This window comes from Phascolarctos cinereus, unplaced genomic scaffold (assembly GCF_003287225.1).
Source record: "Phascolarctos cinereus isolate Bilbo 61053 unplaced genomic scaffold, phaCin_HiC Scaffold_2;HRSCAF=192, whole genome shotgun sequence".
Lineage (NCBI taxonomy): Eukaryota > Metazoa > Chordata > Mammalia > Diprotodontia > Phascolarctidae > Phascolarctos > Phascolarctos cinereus.
The window spans coordinates 277,934,828-277,958,137 of record NW_027555625.1 but is presented as its reverse complement, the minus strand read 5'-3'; the positions used below and the strand labels follow the sequence as shown (position 1 = coordinate 277,958,137).

General features: G+C 38.9%; 2 protein-coding genes and 1 long non-coding RNA gene across 12 annotated transcripts in view; 2 read left to right on the top strand and 1 right to left on the bottom strand.

Annotated features, from left to right (window-relative positions):
- The window catches only part of RBL2 (RB transcriptional corepressor like 2), a 42,529-nt gene extending 39,327 nt beyond the window's left edge, over window positions 1-3,202 (top strand). Inside the window, 1 exon segment of the mRNA XM_020985182.2 lies at window positions 1,553-3,202. Coding sequence (XP_020840841.1) covers window positions 1,553-1,723 — 171 coding nt within the window. The 3' untranslated portion in view covers window positions 1,724-3,202.
- Window positions 3,203-3,297: 95 nt separating this feature from the next.
- AKTIP (AKT interacting protein) lies at window positions 3,298-16,655 on the bottom strand. 2 transcript variants are annotated; one of them, XM_020985184.2, is made up of 10 exons: window positions 16,550-16,655; window positions 11,090-11,203; window positions 9,656-9,861; window positions 7,339-7,403; window positions 7,158-7,258; window positions 6,302-6,390; window positions 6,129-6,227; window positions 5,926-6,033; window positions 4,452-4,512; window positions 3,298-4,228 (listed from the first exon to the last, which is right to left on the bottom strand). In XM_020985184.2, exons 2-10 carry the CDS (start codon window positions 11,129-11,131, stop codon window positions 4,121-4,123), a joined length of 879 nt encoding a protein of 292 aa, XP_020840843.1. In that variant the 5' UTR covers window positions 11,132-11,203; window positions 16,550-16,655; the 3' UTR covers window positions 3,298-4,120. The 2 variants fall into 2 exon arrangements, with proteins under 2 accessions (XP_020840843.1, XP_020840842.1); XM_020985183.1 differs by having other exon boundaries at window positions 3,298-4,231; window positions 16,550-16,654.
- Window positions 16,656-16,681: 26 nt separating this feature from the next.
- Window positions 16,682-23,310, top strand: part of LOC110207493 (uncharacterized) — a 69,944-nt gene continuing 63,315 nt past the window's right edge. For 7 of the 9 annotated variants that reach the window (XR_013484752.1, XR_013484746.1, XR_013484750.1 and 4 more), the window contains exon 1: window positions 16,682-17,423. This is a non-coding gene — a long non-coding RNA (uncharacterized LOC110207493). The remainder of the gene's footprint in view (window positions 17,424-23,310) is intronic. The other 2 variants (XR_013484749.1, XR_013484747.1) reach the window with 2 other exon arrangements.

The window sequence follows — 23,310 nt, the reverse complement described above, 5'->3', positions numbered from 1 at the left end:
TTTTTTTATAGGCAGCTAAAACAAGTGCTTTGTTTTCAACTGGCACCTTTTCTTGGATTTTTGTCTCATGCACTTCTGGGTATGTCTACTGCCATTCTTCCTATATTGTGGCTACTCCCATCCTATATGTTGGTGGGTATACATTGGCAGTTGTTTGCCTCAGCCTTCCCTTTCAAGTTAAATACCCTTTTGATTAGATTTTCAAGACGTGAGGCAAATACATTCTTAGCAACCCTTATTAGGTATAGTTAGTCCTAGTCCAAGCACCTATCATTCCTGTTTCAGGAATCTACATCTTGTTATCAAACCAAAGTGTATAGTGTTATTTGTTTCCAGATCTGCCTTTTCTCAGTCTCTCGCCTTTTGGGGTAGTAGTGATGACAAATACCACCTGTGTCCCCAAGGTCTTCAGTTTCATGCTCAAGTATTTTGCATATTTAATTACACCTTCTAGACCATCTGGTACTACCATGAGCACCCTGTACCACCAGAAGTAGGGGGGTAGTCATCTGACTTTATAAGTCCTAGAACTCTGTCACATCTTGCCAATGTGCCTTGGGAAAACAGCACACATTTTTATAGTGTTATCAGGTTGACAATTAGCTACTTCAGCATTCTCAGAAAGGAGTTACCATACCAACTGCTACTACTTGTCTTCTTCCTCCCACTCTTACTGAGTCCTTCTTCTGAGAGCATATGGTTCCATATTATCATTCCTTGAAGGACAAACAGCTGCTTCTTCAAAGCATCCAGTGCCTTTTGGGGAAGAACCTTCTTTCTCCTAGATCTAGGTGTTTTGTGATCCTACTTTCCAGTGTGACAGTCTTTCACCTATTGGTCAGGATTCTTTTCAGATTCTTTCATTGCACACTGGAGCCCTCTATTCAGGAACATTTTATTCTCCTTGACCCAGCGAGGAGTTCCATAATCACCTCACTCTACCACCTTCACTTCTAGGAGGGAGACCAACCTGAACTTTTGAACATAGAGACAAATCATTTGGGACAGAAATAAAAATACTATGTGCATTGCTGAACATTTCACCCTTTTCTCCCTACTTGATGGGAATGAGTTCCTTAATCTTTATTGTTCTTGCTAATAGAGCCCCTGTTTAGCTATTGTGGAAAATTATGGAGTTCTCACTGTGCTTTACACCCTGACAACCCCACCAGCTTCTTTGTCCTTTAGCTGGAGTCTTTTTCCAATTTCTTAAATCCTTTCAGGTTCCCCTTTACCACCAAATTCAGTGACTGCCCTTCACAATTCCAAAGTCTTCTAAATCACTTTCATAATTCTTTCTCCCATGGAAACCTACTTAAAGGTAAATTAAAAGCCAAAATATCTTAATTAGTAGGCTTTGATGGTGTCCTCCCCTATCTTTTCCTCCACTCCACTATGTTTGTTTACCATTTGTAAAGCGTTAAAATTAGCGAAGAAAAAACCCCACAAATGTGATTGGACTTTTGATTAAACATCTTAGTTACCAGGAATAATCTGAATTTACAGAGCTATGATATTACCAGCACATTACATATCTTCTTTGTTAATGTAGAGGCTGAAAGAGATCAACAGTATGATAAGAACTGGGGAAACTCCGACCAAGAAGAGAGGCATTCTTTTAGAAGATGGAAGCGAATCACCAGCTAAAAGGATTTGCCCAGAAAATCATACGGCCTTACTACGACGCCTACAAGATGTGGCTAATGACAGAGGGACCCATTAAGGTTAGTCCCTTGTTTTGAAGCTGTCTTCTCAAAAACTACTGCAGCAGCAGCATTTAAGATATGCCAAAGCATGGGGCTTTCTCCCGTAACCTAGTCCAGCCAAACCATCAAGTCTTGTTTAAAGAACTGAGAGATTCTTTTCCCAGCAGACTGTAAATCTCTCACACTTTGCTTATAAAGTATATGCTCAGTCCAGCTGCCATACCCAAGAAGCTTTCTAATGTTATTTCCTCAAGTCTACACAGCCACAGTCCCCAGAGAAAGGCTACTTAGCTTCCATATTTTGATTCTTTATAAGAGATTTCCAGGGAAGCCTTTATGTAAACCTATTCCTATCTGCAGAATATTCTTCTTAGGAGTGTTTTTAATAGTAATATTAATAAGTAGCTACTGTATCAGAGAAGCTACATTTCAAACTCATTCCTCCCTATTCTGCCTCACCCCAAACATGTACATAGTTGAAAGTTTTAGGGTAAACTTGCATGAATAGAGGATTTATGCAACCCTAAGGGAAAATGGACAGGAAAAACACCATTGATAACTATCGAGGATTATTTAATATGTCTCCTATTCCCTTAAGAACTCTGTATGTGGTGGGCTTTTAAAAATTCTTGGGCACTTTGCAGTGATTATTTTATGTATCTGTGCAATGTGTGAAAGTGAACTTGTATAAGATGTGGCACTTTAGGGCTGTAAAAAGCATGATTTTATAACCCAGATGAGTTATTTTTTTGCTGTATACTTGCAATGGCACTTTCTACAATGTGATGGTTAAGTTCAGAACTCTCTCCAGGATAAACATTAAAAATTCTTTTTAATCTGACCTTTTTGTATTTATTTAAAAAAAAAAACAAACAAGCAGCGTTTTAAAACTGTTTAAGTTTGACAGTTGTGGGCGCTTGAATTCCTTTAGCTTTTTTTTAGGTAGGGGAGTTCTAATTTTGCTTGATCTCAGAAATTAGTTTAAAATGTCCAAAATCAAGTTGACCTATGAGGTAATCAGAAGAATTATGATCTCTTGTCTTTGGAGGTAGCTATCCCAAAAACACTTGCAGCTATTAATTTGAATTTCTAAATAGCGTTGGATATGCTACTACTTATACCCGACACCTTCAGGTGAGAAAAACTGGATCGAGTTCAGAATCTAGATTTTCAGACTTTTAGCGCTTACACAAATTAAGGAATATTAAATGCTAATAGCAGTTGAATGATAAACCTTTATTAATCATTCCTGTTCAGTTTCAAAGTTGAATAATCTATTAGGAAGATATAATTCAGTTGTAAATTGAATTAGTATAAAACAAGTTACTGAGTAACTTCATACTGGTCTGAAATATGGAACTTTTTTTAACACTGTTCAAATGGAATAGTGTCTGTAAAAATATTTATAAAATTGTCAAGATGCTTACCTATTGCTACTGTAATTTTGTATGAAAATATTACAAGTGTATTTTTCAATAAAAGCATTTATAAATTGATCTTCGGAGTCTTCTGTTGGGAAAAAAAGGCAGGACAAACCTTGGGTTTAATTTATTCCCACATAATATAAACAAATGACAAGAGAAAAAAAAAGTATTTTTTTCCAATTTATTTTGTCACTATTGGACACACATTAGTCATACTAGCAGAGTAGGCACCTCAGTGTCATTAAAATACCTTTGACTCCATCAGGAACCTTTTATTTAAAGATCCCCAAAAGACATAACCATTAAAAAAAATACAACTGTAGTTTGCTTTGGGGAAAACAACACACCAAAAAACTACAAATCATAGTGTTCTGGTCTCCTTTCATCGGACTAATGTATGCTTCAGTGACAATATCAACTTGTAAATCAGTAAGACAGTAGGCTAAGACTAGCAGTCTCAGTTTATCTTTCACTTAAAAGTGCTGAGTTACTAAACCAGTTCTATATACAATTCCACATTCTAGCATATTTACAATTGAAACCATTGATTTCAAGACCATTAAATAGTGTTAAACTCTGTCTGCTATATTAGTTGAAATGAATGCAGCTTACCTTGCCTTCAGCATCAGATTTCCTGCTAATCTTTCAGCCAATTAGGTTTTAAAAAAAGGCTATTTCTGGGAAGAAAAATAAGTTTAAAAGCCCCTTCAAAAATCCCCAAAAATTTGGAGTACTCAACTAGACAACCATCCTAAAGAAACTTCTAACAGAAGTATTGCATTATTTAAAGAGAAGTCTTCCAAAATTCTGTTAGAACCTAGATGTATATGTAAAACACCAAAAATCAGTCTTTGTTTGAGCAGTTTTACTCTTTACAGTCACGGCCATTGGTCAGCTTAACTAGTCCAGAGTCCAGCAGAAAACTTTCTTCCTGCTCTTCTCCCTTCACCAGCAGAAAAGTGCTCAGTGCACCAGTATTCAGAAATTCATTTAAGTTGTTACTGTTTTCTCCTCTTTACTGAAAGGTTGCACTGAGCCAGGCTTTACCCATGACAGGCCAGCGACATGGAGGTTTTTACTATGCTGTTCTTCTGGCTTCTTCTAGGCATAATAAAAAAACAAGGCATTAAAAATTACAGAAAAGGCAGGCAGAAACAGAAATCTATAGCTTTTCATTTTTTCCCCCAAAATATGTAGTACGATTTCATTTTCTAAAAAAAAGTTATTCAAAATAAAGAAAAATGTAAAAGTAAATCCTGAGCTGGTCTCAGGTTACAAAGAACTTAAAAATTTGTTTTTAGGAATTAAATCTTCTACCTACTTTCTGAGTCAGCATCTTCTCTCTAGCATCATCATGTACAGAAGGATTCCATGGAGAAAAACTTTGGGAAAGAAGATTCAAAGACTTTAAAAACATGCATGGCTTCTGATTTCTTTAGCCTTCTATGTCAGTTCATTTGCTAGAATATTCATATTCTCAACTGATATTCTAAAAACAGTGTTCTTCCCCTCCCTCAGGGCTATAAGATTTCTGGAAAATAACTCTAAAGTGTTGGACTTATTTACAGTGCCCTTTACACATCTAAAGGTACTGCTAAGGAACATAAAGATGTGTAATGATTTGTTTTGCATCACAGAACACCAAAATAATTGCCCATCATTAACTAGCTCTGTAACTGGTCAACAATGGCTTCCCTAGACATCTGTTTTCTCATCTGTAAAACGAAGGAGAGAAATTAAATGATGTCTCAAGTATCACCCACTTCTTTATATGAAATTTTTGTGAGAGTGAAAAATCAATAATTGCAAAGCATTATTTGTAATTGTTGAAATTATGTCAAAACCGTTCCCTAGTGCTGCACTGACATGGAGCTGACCCTGAAGGCTATGCTGGTGGCAGGTCCTAACAAGCTGGAAAGGCTACAAAGATAGGTCTGATGTCTGAGGTTAGAAAGGCCTAGCCATTAGGTAATAAATTTTTGGCTTCAAAAATTCATGAAAATATCTACCATAGCATAAGATACTATACGTGTATGAAGTCACATTTTAATGGTAAGATCTGAGACTACAGAAGAAATGATCTGCTGAAGTCTTCAAAGAGTTGAACTACTCTTAGTTTACACTATCTCTTCACAAAATCACTGATTGTCTTGACTTCATGACAAGATCAGTAACTGAATGCCTATAAATGTGCAAGGCACCAAAGGTAATTAATTTTGACACTAGTTTTTACTAAATGAATGGTAAAATTGTCAAATTCATGGAGCCAAACCAGATTTGTTTTTTCACAAAATACATGACGATATGTAGTTTCCCACATAGGAAGGGGGTAAACCCTTTAGCTACCAGGGATTAAACATCACCTGCTAAGCCAAGGACAAAGTAATAAAGGAACTAAATACCAAAGTATTACACAGATGCTTGTAAAGTAGTGGGGGGAAGGAAACAGGAAAAAAAGAAGAGAATAAGCATTTATATGGTACCTACCATGTCTTAACTATGGTCTTAACTTTACAAATATTATCTCTTTTGATCCTCACACCAACCCCTGGAGGTAGGTGCTCTTATCCCCAATTTTACAGGTGAGGAAAGTGAGGCAAACAGAGATTAAATGTCTTGCCCAGGGTCACACAGCTAGTACATATCTGAGCCTGGATTTGAACTCAGGTCTTCCTGACTCAATATATCTACTACACTACCTGGCTGCCTAAAGCAGACAGCTATCCTAGGACCATGTGAGGATGACATGACAATGTAGTGATATAAAATGTCACTTATCTGCATCATATACTAACCTAATTGCATAGGGATCTTCTATTTTAGGCTGATCAAACAAATGAGTGGTGCATAGTTGGACACTGTCAACCACTTTACTTTTAAAAAGTTGAACATCCTTTTCATACCTATATTTAGAAAAAAAAATTTCCAACTCAGTAAATATAGCTTAATACTCAATTTCATCATACAACATTGTGAACACTGTGAAAAGATTACATACAATACTGCAGCCTCAGGGTTCAAAGGGGTACTTGTATCAATCTTGTAGAAAACTCGTCGTGCATACATCAGTACTTGCCAAATGTGATTATGGTTCCTCCTAAAAGGGGAATGGGAAGTTATTACCAAGGCTTTCTCAAGCAATATTCTATCATTAAGAAAGAAAGTACTAACCTCCATTTTGCAAATGCTCTCTTCACATCCAATTCACCTGAGATGGGATCGACTAGTGGGTGGAAGACGGGGATATCAAACACCAAGCGCTAGATTTAAAGAGAGAAAAGCCAATTTAGAGAAATGGCACAAATTAAAACATTAATATTTATCAGACCAGGAAGGTAAAAAACACAGAAGAATAAATGAGAACAAGAATATTATTATATCGTTAAACTCAAGAAGAGCTGACATGTAAATATGGGACACCGTTATTCTTACTTTTAATGTTTTCCTTTTAAGCAGAGGTTGAGAAGTTTGAAAAAAAAAACCACTATAAAAGCAAAGTCATTTTAGTGGCACACACAGTTCTTCCCATCACATAGTAAATGTCTTAGTACACCATCTCAGAGTAAGAGGAATACACTGAGCTCAGAGAACCTCAGAACTGGAAGTGACCTCAAAGGCCATTGAGTTCAACTCATACCTGAACAATAATCTTTTCTACAATATATGCGATAAGTTGTCAGACTTGAAGTGAGGAATAAAGTGACAGCTCTTCCCACCATTTTTGGACAAACCTAATTTTAGGGACATTTCCCCTTACATCATGCCTAAATCTGCCTCTGCAAATACTCATTCATTATTCTTACCTTGGTCCCCTGAAACCAGCAGAGTAAGTCTGATTCCTTTTCAAATATTTGATGTCATAATATAACAAAGTAGTAAATACCACTTTGGGATAAATTGAAAAGATAAGCTTTTTAGAAAACGGAAACATTAAGTACTAAGTCAGGAAGTGAATAATTAGCCCCCAGTAAGTCTACAAAACAAGCAACAACATGGATTGGCAGATACTAAGCTTCTTACTACTTACCGGACAATCGCCATCTGGGTAGTTATCTGGGATATAAACTGTAAACTTAAATACTCCATCTTGATAAAGTCCATGCCGTATGAATATTACTCCAAACCACACTGTCAAAGAAAAATATGTCTGAAATTTGTATAAAAAAAGTGACTCTATTGGAAATGAGAAGAAAGAATCTATATCTTACTTAATGCAGAGCGGTAAGATGGCTGCACATAGACACCAGGCAACTTCTGCTTCACAACCAAGGTGCTAGAATGGAAGTATTAGATGGAAACATTAATATGAATGTAAACTGCATTTACAGATGGCAACCTCATACTCATTTATCAGCTAGGGTACACACCAGACAATTACCAACATAGGGTAGCCAGTGCCAATATGATAGTGGTGACTGAGGCCAAACTACACAGAAGATGGGAAACAAGGTCCTAGGTTAGCATGTGAACATGCCCATTGCTTTTGCATAACTAGGAGAGCACATATAGATTTCAGTGCCCAACTAATTGGTCTACTTCCTAAATGGGAGAAAAAACCAAAATAAATGAACATCACTGGGAGCAGCATGACCTGGAAAATGACTTCAGATTAAGAAATTAGTTCTGGAATGGAAATATGCAAAGAATGAGTTTAACTGATGAAAGGCACTGCCTCTCTCCAAAATGCTACACATTCAGTCCTTAAGTGTCTCTGAACAACATAACCTTCTAAGTCAGTACCTCGCACAGAGTGGTGTGGAATAAACACTTGTTGAAATGAATAAATTCAAAAAATAAAAATAAAAAAATAGAAATAAATTCTGGACATACTAATTCCAGTTAAATTTGAGATAATTACACTATATTTAAATGACTCTTGTTTCAACATGAAAGACGTAGAACATATCTACATAGAAACATCCCCAAACAAGTAATTCACATTTCCTTTTAAAGAGTAAAGAATTATGTCTTGGTATCTCCTATTTAGCTAACATTTTAAAGCTCATCACAGCTCTGAAAATTAGCGAGGAGCAAGAGACCAGCATTGGAATAAAACTGAGCTTTTAAATTTGCAAAGTGCTTAATAAGAAGAGGTGCTATAGAGCATAAGTTGCAAAGGGCTCCCCAAAATGAGATGCTAAGTCTCAGACAACTTAAATCTATGGGCCTTGTTATAAACATAAAAGCTCATTTATGAATATGTAAAATACTAGCTTTTAAAAAACATTTTTTTAAAAAAGGAAGACATTTGCCTTCAAGAACCTCTGCCTGTCCGTAGTGGAGGAGAAGAAAAATCATGATCTGATTTACTGCCCCTTGCTGACAATTCTTTTTTCTGTAATTAAAGTTGGGTTTATTTTATTCTTTGCACCCAGAACAGTATGTGGCATATAGTACGAGCTTAAGAAATGCTTGTTGGTGACTGAATTAAAGCACTGTGTACAGGCAGGACCATGACAGACCCCCTCAGGAGGCTAACAAGTATCTAGTGGCTTTTTAAAAATTAAGCTTGGTTTCTTGGGTTTCAGTGGGAAATAAGTTGCTTTCCCCTATTTTACTTCTTCTACTACATATTTTTTTCAATTTCAACCTGCTTATATTTAATAAAGACTTTTGCAGTTACGTTTTTATCAAATAGCTCATTTTCTAAACATGTCAACAGGACAGTGACCACTCATAACTGCCAAAGACTTGCCAGATCAAGAGACTGCTTGTGTTCTAGCACAGAACTGCCTAGCTTCAAGAAACAAGAATCTTATTATAAAGCCACATAGACCAATATTACTAAGTCACACCCAATCACAATTACAATGGAATTTCAAGCATCAATCTAACTATTATATTACTGACAAGTTGTTTCAGTGACTCTTTAAGTGATGGGTATAAATGAATGAACTTTCGTGACCCCCCCTTAGGATCAATCTAGAGCTGGAAGGGAACTCAAGTTAACTTGTCCTTATTTTTAGAAATAGAGAAACTGAGACCCCAGAGAAAGTCACTTGCCTATGGTCAGTCCTACAAATAGTAAGAAAAAATGTTCAAAACGCTTTCCACTGATCCTCTTGTTTCTCCTTTTCTCTCTTCCAAAATAAACTGCTTCACTAGATTATAGGCTAAAAGAAGGCTATTATATCCTTCACAAGAATCTCCTATGTGAACACTGAATAATTTGGATCCTTGCCTTAAAAGTCCAATACAAAGGCATGCTAAAGGCAGAATTTCTGCCCCATTAGCAACGACTAGAAAATTAACAACCTTTCTTCTAAATCTTATTTCCCAGTTACACATAAGCTCAACTAGGAACTATTACATTTAACAGAGTCTATGCAGGTAACATAACACATCCTTAGCTAAAAGTATATTATCACATCACTGGCAATAAAGTTTCAAGCACACATTCAGACTTATCTGGAAAAGATGTAAGGCTTTATGGGAACTACATTTAGAAACCTTCCCAAAACAATCTTCATTATTTACTTTTGGGCCCCCTTCAGAATTTAATCCAACAGTTTGTGAAGAACATACAATTCAGCAAGAAGGGAATATTCCAAGTAGAATGGTCCATAAGAGGCATGTGTGCCATTTGTTGACTGTGCTGCAGGGGCAGGAGATGTAGGTTTAGTTATCGGCAGAGCATTTTTAGGAATAGAAGGCAGCTGTTTCTTTGGAGCAGTTCGTGGCGGACTAATTTTCAGGTCCCCAGTCACTGTCTTCTCTTCACCATCAGATCGCTATAAGAGAGAATTTTAAGAACATTTAGTAGAATGACTTCTCAGATATACTAGTATGTGACTTCTTAGATATGCAATTTTAGTTCTATGATCTGAAAATTAGAATTGGGCTTTCACAAAATTTTAAGACTAATCAAAAATATTTAAGACATCTGTGAGCAAGCAGGTTGTTTACAGTAAAAATGCAAGGTGAAATAATTTGAAATTACATTAAAAAAGAAAAACTTTCCTCACTTCCTCCTCCCTCCATCCTTTAAAAACCACTATACCTGCAAGACTGACTATAATTGCAATGACTGATTGTCAAAAATGAAGATAAAAGATGATTTAAAATTATAGGCAACCTCAGCATAAATGATTTAGTCGTTTCCCATTAAGTTTACTTTTAGTAGCTGTAATATATGTAAAGCTATTACTAAACATTTATATTCTACCACCATTCAAAATCCAGAGGACTTCTCCTGTACTGAGATGGTACTAAAAGGCAAATAAGAAACTGAACATTAGGTAAGTAGTTTGGGAACAATGGAAATTAGTTACCACCTGATGATGTTGGGGACTCATGTTAGAGACAAAAGAGTGAAGTTAACTTCTCACTTGCCTGAATCTGAATTTGATCCTGTTCCTAATGGATAGGTTTCCCTATTTTGAGTATCACCAGGATAACTGTCACCCTTATTCAAAGACAAAGGCCTAAATGAGTCATGGTAACTAAACTATCCAGCCCAGAGCTTCCTTGGGTCAGGTATGTCCTCCCTGAAGAGCATTATTGAAGTTCATTCAATCATACAAGAGAGAATGAGTGAGGCCTCAAATTTTATAAGAGCCTTCAATTCTAAATAAAGTATGATAGAATCTACCAGACTGGTCTTCCCTCGGGATTTCCTAAACTTGCACTGAAATTCTGAACACACACACAAACTCCTGCTGCAATATGTACAATAAAGGGGTTTCAATTTAGTTGTGATGTAGCTACCAAGTTGTTATATAAAATCCACCTTTTTGTAGTAGATATGAGCTAGATAATATTCTTAAAATTGTGACACCATTTTTTCTCTGTAAGATACATTTAATGTGCATGTTTAGTCACTACTCCAAGATTTCTCCAACACAATTTTTTGTACATACAACTCTTAAAGGGGAGCATTTTATTTTTATGATGGTAGATTCTAGTACAGTTCTCAGATATATAAAGAAACCGATTTTCATGATAAATTAGTACATTCACCTTGCGTGCAGAACCTGTAGACATGCTCCAGAAAGGGTTCATAACGTGTATTCCAAGCAAAGAAATTAAATCCTCTGTCACCAAACTGTCAAGCCCTCAAAATTCACTTTCCACCTTTAAAAAGGATGAGGAAAAAGACATAGATACAGATGTTAAAGATTTCTGAAATAGACAAGATCTCTGAAATTGAGAAATGAGTATTTAATTTAAATTAAAAAATAGGATTTTTCCCCACTCAAAAATCGGTCTGTAAAATATGATCTTTTGTCATTTTTCTTTAATCTGTTAAAAATTCCACCCCCACCCCCTGCTGGCCTCAATCTCTGCCTATCCTATTTATTCATTCATTCACTGTTCAAACCAGTTTTCTCTAGGAAGACTGTGTCACCATGTGTGTAGTGATATTGTGGCCTCACTTCAGTTTTTGTGCTAGACATACAGAAAAACGTACATTTTAGTTTATTTGTTATACAGCTATTAAAGCTAAATTTTAGTACAGTAATTTAGGCACAAATTGACTGACTCACTATATACTATGCTTGTTATTTAAACATTTGTTAAACAGGGGCTATCTCATTGATAAATGTTTCCATTCAGAGGGGATATATAGTTAGAGGGTAATAATAACTACTCACATTTATATATCACTTTAAGGTTTTGAAAGTGCTTTCTTCACAACTACCCTGGTGGTATGGAAGTAGTGAAAATACCTTTATTTTACAGATAAGGAAACTGAAGCTTTTAAGAGCACACAACTAATGTTCAATTAATGTTCAATTCAAATCACACAGGCAATGCTCAAATCTGAATCCAGGTCTCCTGCCCAGGTAGGGTGATCCTTTCAAAACATCACAAAATCCTTAACCACTTGGTTAATATATTCTTCACACTATCATTTCAATAAAATGATTGCACATCTCCTGAAGATACGGAAACTTTTCAGACAGTCATTTAAGGAATGTGAATTAACTAAAAATGTTGGGTATGAGACTAGTTATAATTAAGATAGAACAATACAAATATCTGATTTTACTAACAAAAGCAACAGAAGCATTACTCTCTTCCAACCAATGTTCCAAATAGCAGATAGGAAAACAACATGTTGTCTCAAGGGATATTAAGTCAGCAGGTCATTTACTAAAAATACAAAGGAAGAGGAGAGTGATCAGAAGCCAAGCTGAATAATTAGAACAGACTCCTTCACTTTGGTGTTCTTTCCAATCCTGATTAGTGAGGTCTAGGTAGGAATTCACTCAAACTAATTACTGTAAAAAGTATGTAAAATTCAAATAAACATGGGCAATGTTTTACTAAATCAGTAAGTATCCAGGCTTTGTAAATAATTATGCCAACCAGTATCTGCACTCAGTAATAGCTGATGTCTTCCCACCTACACTATAAGTTTGTTGAATGCAAAAATAATAAACTCTTTATGTATCCTCCACAGCACCTTAAATATAGCCAATATTCAAATATTTGTTGGCAGGCTACAAGGACCTCAGTGTTGCTTATACTATACTGCATAAAATTAGTTATTTGGCACCAGCAGGAGGGTTACATTTAGCCACTAAATGGATGTAATTAAAAGATCAAATGCTTCCTTTAAAACTGTGCATACGTGTGTATATGTACATACATAATATATACATATACACACACACATAGATCTGTAGAGAACAAACAACCCTCAGCTGTGTGGTTTTCTGAAAGGTAATTAAATCCAATAATCAAATCACAGAAGTGTGATAATCCTGGGAGTTAAGTCTCAGTCCTCCTAACATATTGGGTTATATCCAAAAAGTAATATAACCTCTTTTTACTCTTTAAAAGTGGATGCAGTGCAGTGGATAGAGCACCGGCTCTGGATTCAGGAGGACCTGAGTTCAAATCCAGCCTCAGACACATACCACTTACTAGCTGTGTGACCCTGGGCAAGTCACTTAGCCCCCATTGCCCAACAAAAACAAAACAAAACAACAAAAAAAAGTGAATATACATAGGACATTTTTTAAAATGTACATAAATGTGATCATCAATCAAGTCAATAAACATTTGCTAATCCCCAATGTGCCAGACACTATGATAAGCACTGTGACTAGAAAGAAAGGAAAACCGTAGTATCCCCTGCCCTCAACAAGCTCAAAATCTAATGAGTGCTTTCCAAATTATACACAAAAGGCAGTAGGTAATGAGGATGGTAAGGGTACTATATATTATGCCATACTGAACTGGAGATGTTTAACCTGGAGAAAAACTGGAAGCAAAGGGTAAAGTTCCAGAGAGAAAGATAAATGTAAGGAAAAACTTCGTAACATTTGGTGTCCAGTACTGGAACAAAGTGTCTCAGAAGTAGTAGAGTTTCAATCTCTGAAGTCTTCATATACAGAACATAGATGATATATGTGGGTTTATTTTATATCCTCCAACTTTGCTGATGATATTTCAATTAGTTTTTTAGCTGACTCTTTAGAATTATCTAAATAAACCATCATATCATCTGTAAAAAGTGATAGTTTTGTTTATTCTTTGTCTATGCTTATTTCTTCTAGTTCTTTTTCTGGTCTTATTGCTATAGCTAGCATAATGGCAACAATGGACATCTCTGCTTCATCTTTGATCTTATTGTCTCTGAAGTTTTCAAGCAGAGAGAGGATGGATGACCACTTGTTAGGGATCTTTTGTGAAAGATCAGATTCCTGTCCAAGGACAGGATGAAATGGATAAACCAACTCTTTAAGATTCTGTGAAATAAGCAGCACTTACACCTGCTTTCCTGAGACTGATGCTAAGACTAAAGTTAACCCAAAGGCACTGACCAAACAGATCTTCCTATGTCTGCTATTGCTTGCCTCCCAGTCATTCACATGTAACCCATTTCAAAACTGTGTTTTCAGTATGCCCTTGAAAAATAAAGTATTTTGTGATTCTAGAATTATATGAAATGGAAAGAATATTGGAAACCATCAGTAGTTACCACCTTATTTTACAGAGGAGGAAACTGAGGTCCAGAAAAAGAAAGTAACTTTTCTTTACCCCTTTTTCCTTGAAATCAAGGTCTGGATGACTTCTATCTCTGTAGCCCCAGCTCCTAGCAGAGTGCCTAGCACACATTAAGTGCTTAATGTTTGCTGAATCTGAACTAAATTGCTTTATTAAGGTCCTAAAGCTTGTCAGTAGCAGCACTGAATCTAGAACCTAGGTCTACTGTATCCCAGTCCAGTGTTCCTTTTATAATACTATGCTACAAAGTATGGAAGACAGCTTTTTACCGTTATCTTTTTTCAATAATAACAAAAAGTACTGTAATAAAAGCTACCCAAAAGTTTACAAAGCAGTTTACATGGCATCTCATTTGATGTTCATAACAACCCTGTGAAGTAGGCGCTATTATTATTCTCATTTTACAGGTAAGGAAACTGAGACTGAGAAGAGGTTAGGTAACTCACTAGAGGTCACATAACTATTAACGTCTGAGGAAGGATTCAAACTCCAAGTCCAGCACTTTTCCACTACATCAACTATTTGCCAACAAGCATTTAGCAACCAAAGCACCTGGAAAACCTATGGCTCTCATCCTTTGATGAAAGTTGCAATAAGATGGTAATAAAAGACAAGAGAGCTTTTAGTAACAACTAAATTCAAAAGATCAAGAAAAAGGTATCAATCACTTTTTCGTGAAACATTTTAATTGGCTATGAAAATAAATCTGATATTCCCCTTTATTAAGAGGCTAACAAAGGCTATCTTGGCCAGCCTTATGTGATGACCTTGAATACGCAAAATAAAAACTGTAACCTCCTGTAGAAATATGCCGTGCCTTGGAACTTGATACATTTCTCAAAGTAACTTAGAAAGCGATGTTTCAAATGGCAAGGGACCATGCTCTCTACATTCCAGTCACATTGGACTACTAGTTATTTCTTACACTTTACATGGCATTTCCCACCCCGTGCATTAGCTATTCCCCACACCTAGAATATACTCTACTGCCTCATCCAAGCCTCTCAGAATCATTATCATCAAGATTTGGCTCAAGTACCACCTCCTCCAGGAAGACTTCTATAATTGAGTCGTCTCTCCCTCCTTCAACGACCTTGAGGGTCCACATAGTCTTTTTTTTTTTAATGGACCTAACCTGTGCCTTCATGCAGATCAACACCTTTCTTTGCAACTCTAGTCTTAGTTGCCTGGGGATACTGAGAGGTTAAGTGACATGGGCAGTATTCCAAAAGCAGGACCTCTAAACCAGTTCTCTTAACTACTAAACCAGGCTGCCTCTTCTCCTTGGTAGAATGCAAACTCCTTGAGCGCAAGAGATTGTGTCATTTTAAAAATCTTTGTAGCCTGGAGTTTTAATAAACATTTGCTGGATTCAAAAGAAATAAAACAAAAGCAAAAACCCAAGCACGACGGGTTGTCAGAAACGGCGTTGTTTACAGCCACTCTAGTTTTTGCCCAGAAGCAAACCTCTGGCATTTTTTCTAAGGGACATTAACAGCATGGGGTGGAAACTGTTTCCCTGTATGCAAAGAATCTAGCTAAACCTGTAAGTGTTGCAAGCTAATGAATGCATTCTCGTCTTCCAACTTTAACTAGATGGTACGAGCCAGTGAACAGGGCATCATAAATTACTGTGTATCTTTTGTAAACTACCTTAATCATGTGGTCTGAGGGGGATGGGGAAGGAAGAGTACAATTCATTCACTGAAATCAAGAGAAAAAAATTAAGCCAGACCCTGGATAGGGCAAAGGCTCCACACACTACGTCAAATCCAGAGAGGATGAAACAGCATAAAGAAAACTTGCTGGGAAAGCATGCCTAGAGAGGTTTCAACCCCAAGGAGAAAGACAGAGACACCCAGGCAAGAAGGATATAACGAAACCAAGAAATAAAAAATCCCACGGAGGTAGCAAGAGACAAGGAGAGACGCACACCGACCGACTCAGACCTGACTTTCCTCCCCCGGAGCCACCCAACGCCAGCCTGCCTCAGGCCGGCCTCCCAGGGCAGGGAGCTGCGGGGCCTTCACCGTCCCCGGGACAGCAGCCCAGGCTGCCCCCTGCCCCGGGGGACCCGATTCGCAGGGCTGGCCCCGTCCCAGGCGCTCCCTGGGCCCGGGACCCGTCGGGCTCGCAGGGACACGGACGGCCCGGGCCTCTCAGGCGCCGCGCCCTCCCCAGGGCCCCGGCGCTCTGGGACCCCCGCGCGGGGGCGAGCCGAGGTCTCCAGAGCAGGTGCCTGGGAAGAAGAGGAGGGGTAGGGAGGGCAGCGCCGACAGGTGCCCCCAAACCCGGCGGCAGCCCCGCCCCCGTGTCCCCGCACGGCCGCCGTCCGTACGGAGGGGGTAGTGTCCGGTACCGACAGAGGAGTAAGGGGGAGCAGTGGCTGTGGGGGGAGGGCGAAGGGGGAAGAGGGACTCCCAGCGGTCGTCGCTCCCACTCGTGTGGGGTTGTGCTTACCGGACGGCCCGGCGCCTGACCCCAGCCTGGCCTCCTATTCCTCAGTGCCGAGTCCTCCGCCGCCGAGCGCCGCAGCTGCCGACACCATCTCCGGCCGCAGCACTCGGCCCGCCCCCCCCTCCGGCACCGCCTGTCCTCCTCCCCGCCCTCAGAATTTGACTCCGCCCCACTCCGTAAAAAGCCACACACTTCCGCCTAAGATTTGGTTGTTAAGTGGTTCCCGCACCTGCCCGTCAAGGTCGATCTTCCGGGAGCGTTGGGCTGGCTGGCCCACCCTCCTGCCAATCAAACCCGCCCCCTTTCCCAAGGGCGGCACCTGGACGCCGGATTACGCAACAGCGACGTAGGATGGAGGGGCTGAGAACTGTCACTCACTGAGGCGGGGAGGGGAAAAGCCCGTCCCAACTGGCAAAAGTGGGAGGGAGGAGAAAAAGTAGGAAATGAGTGGCTGAGTGTGATTGGTCTATGATCCTGTCAATCCGAGAGGAGCCACGCCCGAAGGTTTATGCCGGCGCTAAGTCCGTGCCAGTCAGGAAGGCGGTTCCCATTTTCTCACACTAAGCTGGGTGGGGGGCGTGGCCTAGGGGCGTGTCCACGTGTCCTGGGCGTGGGCCTAGCTTCGGGACTTCCGGGTCAGTGTTGATGGTTTGAGGTTTCGGGTTTTACTCCACTAACTCACCTGTTGGTGTTGATGCTTCAGGTACTGACGCACTCTGAGCTGTTGTAATAAAGGAAAATTCATTGGAGTTGGAGCTGCATCTCTGCTACACATCGCGTGCGATTATGATATGCAGTATCGTAAGCCACCCCTGAACTACCTGCAACGCGTCGGTAAAGCAAAGAATAGCAACTTTCGTTTGCGTAGTCTTTTAAGGTTTGCAAAGCTCTTTCTCTGTGAATAATTATTTTATCCTAAGCGCCTGGATTATTTTTTTTAGAGATCACATGGTATAGTAAAGGCATGGAATCAAGTCAGAAAAGGATTCCAATCCTTTCTCTGCCAGTTACTGTCTTTAAGAGCTTGGGCAATGTGAAGTAGCCTCTCTAGGCTTTAGTTTCCATATCTGTAAAAATAAAGAGTTTGGCTTTAGGTGTTCCACAACTATGATTCTGGACAAGCTTCCTTTCCCTTTCCTCTCCCAAAAGCCCAGCCTCCTGGGGCCACTTTCTAATTCTCTTAGCAGGAATATTCCAAAGCTTACAAAGCTATTTTTCCCTGTGTGTATAGAAAATGTACAGCTATTTGAATATCAGCCTGAACTGAAGTAAAGAATAAAGTAATTGACAAGGAAAACAAAGCGTCGTGCCTCCTGAAACCAAATATATTTTGAAATTGTACTTCTGCTCATATTAATAGTTATACCTAAATTTTGTATAAGATGGTGAAGTGGAAAGAGCACAGGATTTATTACATGTGTGACTTTATAGGTCTCCTTATCTGCAATCTGTTGCTGAACTAGATCTCCATGTTTGCGTCCACTTCTACATCTTTATGTTCATTTTATGGGTAAATGCATATCTGAGATTATAAAATGATTTGCCCAAGATCACTCCTTAGTAGTGACGCATTAGAATTAGTAGCAGAGCTGGGTTTAGAACCCAGGCTTTGTAGTCCCCATTCTAGATTTTTTTTCTACTATATTTCTTCATAAATTACTGATAGTAGGGGAATCAAAATTTGATTACTTAGCTGCCCAAGCCTCTGACAGGAAAATAATGCTAAGAAAATCAGAATCTCAAGGCTGAAAGAGATTTTAGCGATTATCTAGCAACTCCATGTTACAGATAAAAAACTGAAGCTCATACTTTCCCAAGATGACACAGCTAGTTAGTGGCAGAACTGGGACTCATCTTTTTAATATCCTTCCCTCTGCCCTGTTATCTGTCATTCGAAGGGAGAGGAGACAAGGTACTTTAAGGTGTCCCTAAAACTATTGTTTCTTTAAAATTATAAAACTAGTTGTTGGTATGGTGGAGAGGACATCACACAGTTGGTCCTGAACCTTAGTTATAAATCATTTTCAGTAAATCTATATTTATTCTCTTCTAAAATCACTGCAAGAAGGCTTCCAACTTTATCATTTTGCTCTCTCCAAAGTTACCAATAGTTTCCCTACCCCTTGTTCAGTAAACTCCAGTGACTTCCAGGCTGAAATGTAAAATCTTCTATCTGACATTCACAGCCCTTCATAACAAGCTCCCCTTTCCTTTCCAATCTTCTTACACCTTCCCCCACCCCAGGGTTCTGCCATCCAGTGACACTGGCCTCCTTGCTGTTCTTTGGGCAAAACAGTCTATCTCCCTATGCTTAGGCATTTTCCCTGGCTATCCCCCATGCCTGAAATATTCTCCCTCCTTATCTTCACCTTCTGGTTTCCCTGACTTCCTTCAAGTCCCAGTTTAAATCCCACTTCCAGGAAACTTTTCTCAATCCCTCTTTAATTCTAGTGGCTTCCCTCTGTTGATTATCTCCAGTTTATCCTGTATATACCTTGTTTGTCCATAGGTGTTTGCAAGTTGTCTTCCCCATTAAATGAGAAAATCAAGTGAAATATTTGTAAAGCCTTAGGGCAGTGCCTGGAACATAATTAGTGCTTAATAACTCCTAATGACCAAGTCTTATGGCCTTTTTTCAATCTTTATCCTTAACATCTCAGCAGCATTTAACACCCTTGCTCACTTCCTGCTCTGGATCCCCTCTCCTTCCTGGGCTTTCATGACCCGTATCTTCCTTTGTTCTCTCCCTACCAGTCAGGCTGCTCTCTGTCTTCTTAGATCTTCATCCACACAATGTCCTCCTAAGGGTGGGTGGCCCCCAGGTTTGTTGTGATAATGAGATAATGGATTTAAAGCATTTTGCAAACCTTAAAGCACTTTCTAAATGCTAGTTTTAGTTGTTCTTATCAATATTGCTATTTAGCCTACAGTCAGTCAGTCACCAGGCCTCTAGTCTGGCCTGAGACCCTCCTGAGCTCAAGCAGTGTTTATAACGTAACCCGGGTTTGCTGATAAATGTGATTAACAACTGGGATCAGGATGGGATATATTCATATACACTTCTAAATTTAATCTTACACACACACACACACACACATTATTAACACTTTATTAAGTCTAGATAATCAACAATGCTCAGGCTGAAAATTTAACAATTCCTCACAAACCAATTAGAGCTGGCTACAGCACACCACTGATACCCTCCCCCTCCAAGTTTTGTCCTGGGTCCTTTTCTCTTTCCGGTCTGTACTATCTTTGTTGATCTCATAAGCTTGTATGGATTCAGTTATCTCTATGCACATGATTCTCAGATATCCAGCCCTAGGCCCTCTTCTGAGCTACAATCCTACTCTCCAACCATCATTTCAAACTGGATGACTTGCAGGCATCTTCAAACCCAACATGATCAAAACAAAACTCATTCTCTACCCCCCATGCCCATTCTTTTCTCTTCCAAACTTCCTTATTACTGTTCAGGACACTACCAACCTTGTAGTCTCCTGGGTTTGCCACTTCACAGTCCTTCTTCACTTCTCACCCCACATATCCAATCAGTTGCCAAATCTTCACTATAAATATCTCTATCTATCTATGTATCTATCTATAAATGTGTGTGTATATATATACACATACATTTACACATACACACATATGTGTGTATATGCTATATATGGTATGTGTGTGTGTGTATGTACATGTATATATATTCACTTCAGTTCAACCACACGGCCACTCCCCTACTTCAGGCCCTTAAGATTTCTCACCTGGACTATTGCAGTCAGATTCTAATTGTTCTCCCTGCTTCAAATCTCTCCCTCATCTATCAATTCTGTATTCAACTGCCAAGGAGATTTTTCTGAAGCATAGGTCTGACAATGTCATCCCCTGCTCAAAAAAATTCCAATGATTTCCTATTTCCTCCAGCATCAAATATAAACTTGGCTTTTATTGAAGGCTCTTCACAACCTGACCCCTTCCTCCCTTCCTACCTAACATTTCCCTTCCCAAACTCTGGGGTCCAGCAATAGCTGCCTATTTGCTGTTCCTCAAACATAGTACTCCATTTCCAGTCTCCGTGTCTTTATACTTGCAGTCTCCCCATGCCCAGATAGTCTCCCTTCTCACTTCCACCTCTTGACATTCCTGGCTTTTTTAAAGATTCAACTCAAATTCAACCTTCTGTGTGCCTTCTTCCTCGGCCAGTCACTTGAACCTTCTCATTTAAAGTTACCTTCCTTTTACTCTTCTACTCTGGGTCTATCCTCTCTGTATCTATTTAATTTTGTATCCATTTCTATGTATCTATTTATTAGTTGCCTTCCCCATTTGTGTGTAAGCTTCTTGTGGAAAGGGATTGTGTTTTTGCATTTCTTTGAATCCCAAGCACTTAGACTTGTAAAGCCTGGTACAAAGTAAGGGTTTTATAAATGCTTGTTGATCAATTGATTTTATTTGTTGTTCCCAATTCATGGAGCAGTCTCCACTTTTTTTTTTCCTATTTACATTTATCGAGAGCTTAATGTATTAATGTATCAGGGCTTAATGCCAGGAATATGTGCTTCAGTACTCAGTAAAGTATTAACAAATAACACCAAGACATTTTATACTGGTTCCTATGTAATTATTTGTAATCTTTTTTTCATTCCCTGGAAAACAAATTACAAAAACCATTGAGATAAGTGACCCCAGAAGATTTACTGCACAGGTCTTTGGAAAGGAAATGCAAAAGAATATACTTTTGGATGGCCTTGGAGTTATGCATAATGACAAATACTCCAAGGAGAGAAACATTCCACCCCACTTATTCCTGAGTCCTTGAGTCGGCTAATAAGTAATTACACAAATCTTATATGGGGATGACACTACTGTGACGATTCCATCTGACCAGTAGTACACTGACAATCTTATTTCTCAGCCCTTCCTCCTTAACTAATTTGTACTCTTATATCTACTTTGTGTGTATTTGTATCCCTTTTTTTAATTCTGTATATACTTATATTTTTGTAGTCTCCCTCATTAGAAAGTAAATTCCTTGAGAGTAGGGATTATTTCATTCTTTGTATTTTTATTCATCCAGGGTACTAGGAGAGTACCTAGCTTATAATAGATGCTTTGATGGCTTAGACTGTATGTCTGCAAACTTGTTATTTGCTCTTTAATTCTTTCATATCCATGCATTTGTCTGCATTCTCTCTCATCTGTGAGACTTTTGAAGGCAGATATCAAGTATTCAACCACCATCTATTTATTCATTTAATAAATATTTATTGATGATGTGTTGTCATGGAAAGAGCAGAGGACATGGATGGAGTGAGGGAACCTGGGTTTCACTTTTAAGTGTATGCCCCCAAGCAAATCACTAAACCTTCCTGTATCTTTTTTTTTTAAATGAGGACATTGCTCTATGAGTCTAAGTGATCCCTAAGGCACTTTTCAACTCTGCATCTATGATCCTACAATTTTATGAACTTTTCTGAACCTCATTTTCCTTATGTGAAATGGGGATAATAACCTCTGTACTAGCTCTCTAAATGGGCCGTTGCAAGATCACGTAAGATTAATGTACACGAAGGTACTTTGTAAGCTGTCAAGTGCTAGATAAACATCAGGTGTATTATTACTTAGTATTCCCTCATGTATACAACCCAGACAAGACAATCTGGAACATCTCTTCCAGCACTATATGCCATAATTCCATTCACTTACCTTCTTGGGATGGTTCATTATGGAAACTCCCATTTGAAGAGGTCTAGGACTTTGGGGTGCTGCTGGGAACCCCAAGAATGCGACTCTGGGCCCTGCCTGGAAGAATTCAACTCAAATCTTCTTCAGCCAGAGGAAAAGTTTATTAGAGATAAAACACATAGGCCAAGTGACGCCATAAGGACGAGCAGGCAAGAGAAAGTCTCACCTTTTTGGGTGTGAGATTCTCAGCCCTGAATGGGGGCCAGGGTAGATCTTGTATACTAAAGTGACTTTGGGTGACCTGGGAAGGGTCTGGGAAAAGGGTCTGGGTGAGAATTCCAATTGGAATGTCTAAGAGATTGAATAGATAATGGGAATAGATAATGAAGGAACTGAAAGGCATCTGAATGAAATCAAAAAGGTGGGCTAGGGCTTTCAAAGAGAAATAAGGGGAGTTGACAAGGGGAGTCAATAAGGAACCTAAAATGGAAGCCAGATTGCCTTTGGGGCAAGGGGCTAAGATCTTGGTTTGGGCCATACCGCATCACATTGATCTGGGATCCCACTGATGTTAGTAAATCCTTCAATCATGCAGCTCACAACCCATCTGCACCTTCTTATCCTGTGTGACTCTTGTCCATGTCCTCCAGGAAATCCTCCAAAGGCAACCTATCTAATGTGATATAAAAGCTAGCATTTATATTGTACTTTAATGTTTGCAAAGCATTTTAAGTATATTATCTCACTTGATCACCCTAATAATCCTGTGCAGTTGGTGCCATTATTATCCCTATTTTACCGATAAGGATGCTCCAGGCATCTAAGGTAGTCCTGTTGAAGAGGTAGAAGAGAGTATGTCAGGGCAGCTAGGTAGTGCAGTAGATAGAGCTCCGGCCTTGGACTCAGAAGGACTTGAGTTCAAATCCAGCCTCAGACATTTAACACTTGGTAGCTGTGTGACGCGGGGCAAGCCATTTAACCCTGATAGCCTCACCAAAAAGCCAGAAAAAAAAAAAGAACTTCACTGTGTGTAAGAGAACACTTGGAGTCAGGATGAAGAGGTCTAGGGATTTTTGGGG

What these genes read in the sequence shown, in the direction of transcription:
- AKTIP (XM_020985183.1), bottom strand. Translation starts at nt 11,131, where the DNA reads ATGAACCCTTTCTGGAGCATGTCTACAGGTTCTGCACGCAAG. An exon ending in AGAGCATTTGCAAAATGGAG is followed by an intron (nt 6,228 to 6,301) that starts GTTAGTACTTTC and finishes TTCCCCTTTTAG; the next exon opens with GAGGAACCATAATCACATTT. An exon ending in AGAAGATGCTGACTCAGAAA is followed by an intron (nt 4,232 to 4,451) that starts GTAGGTAGAAGA and finishes TATTATGCCTAG; the next exon opens with AAGAAGCCAGAAGAACAGCA.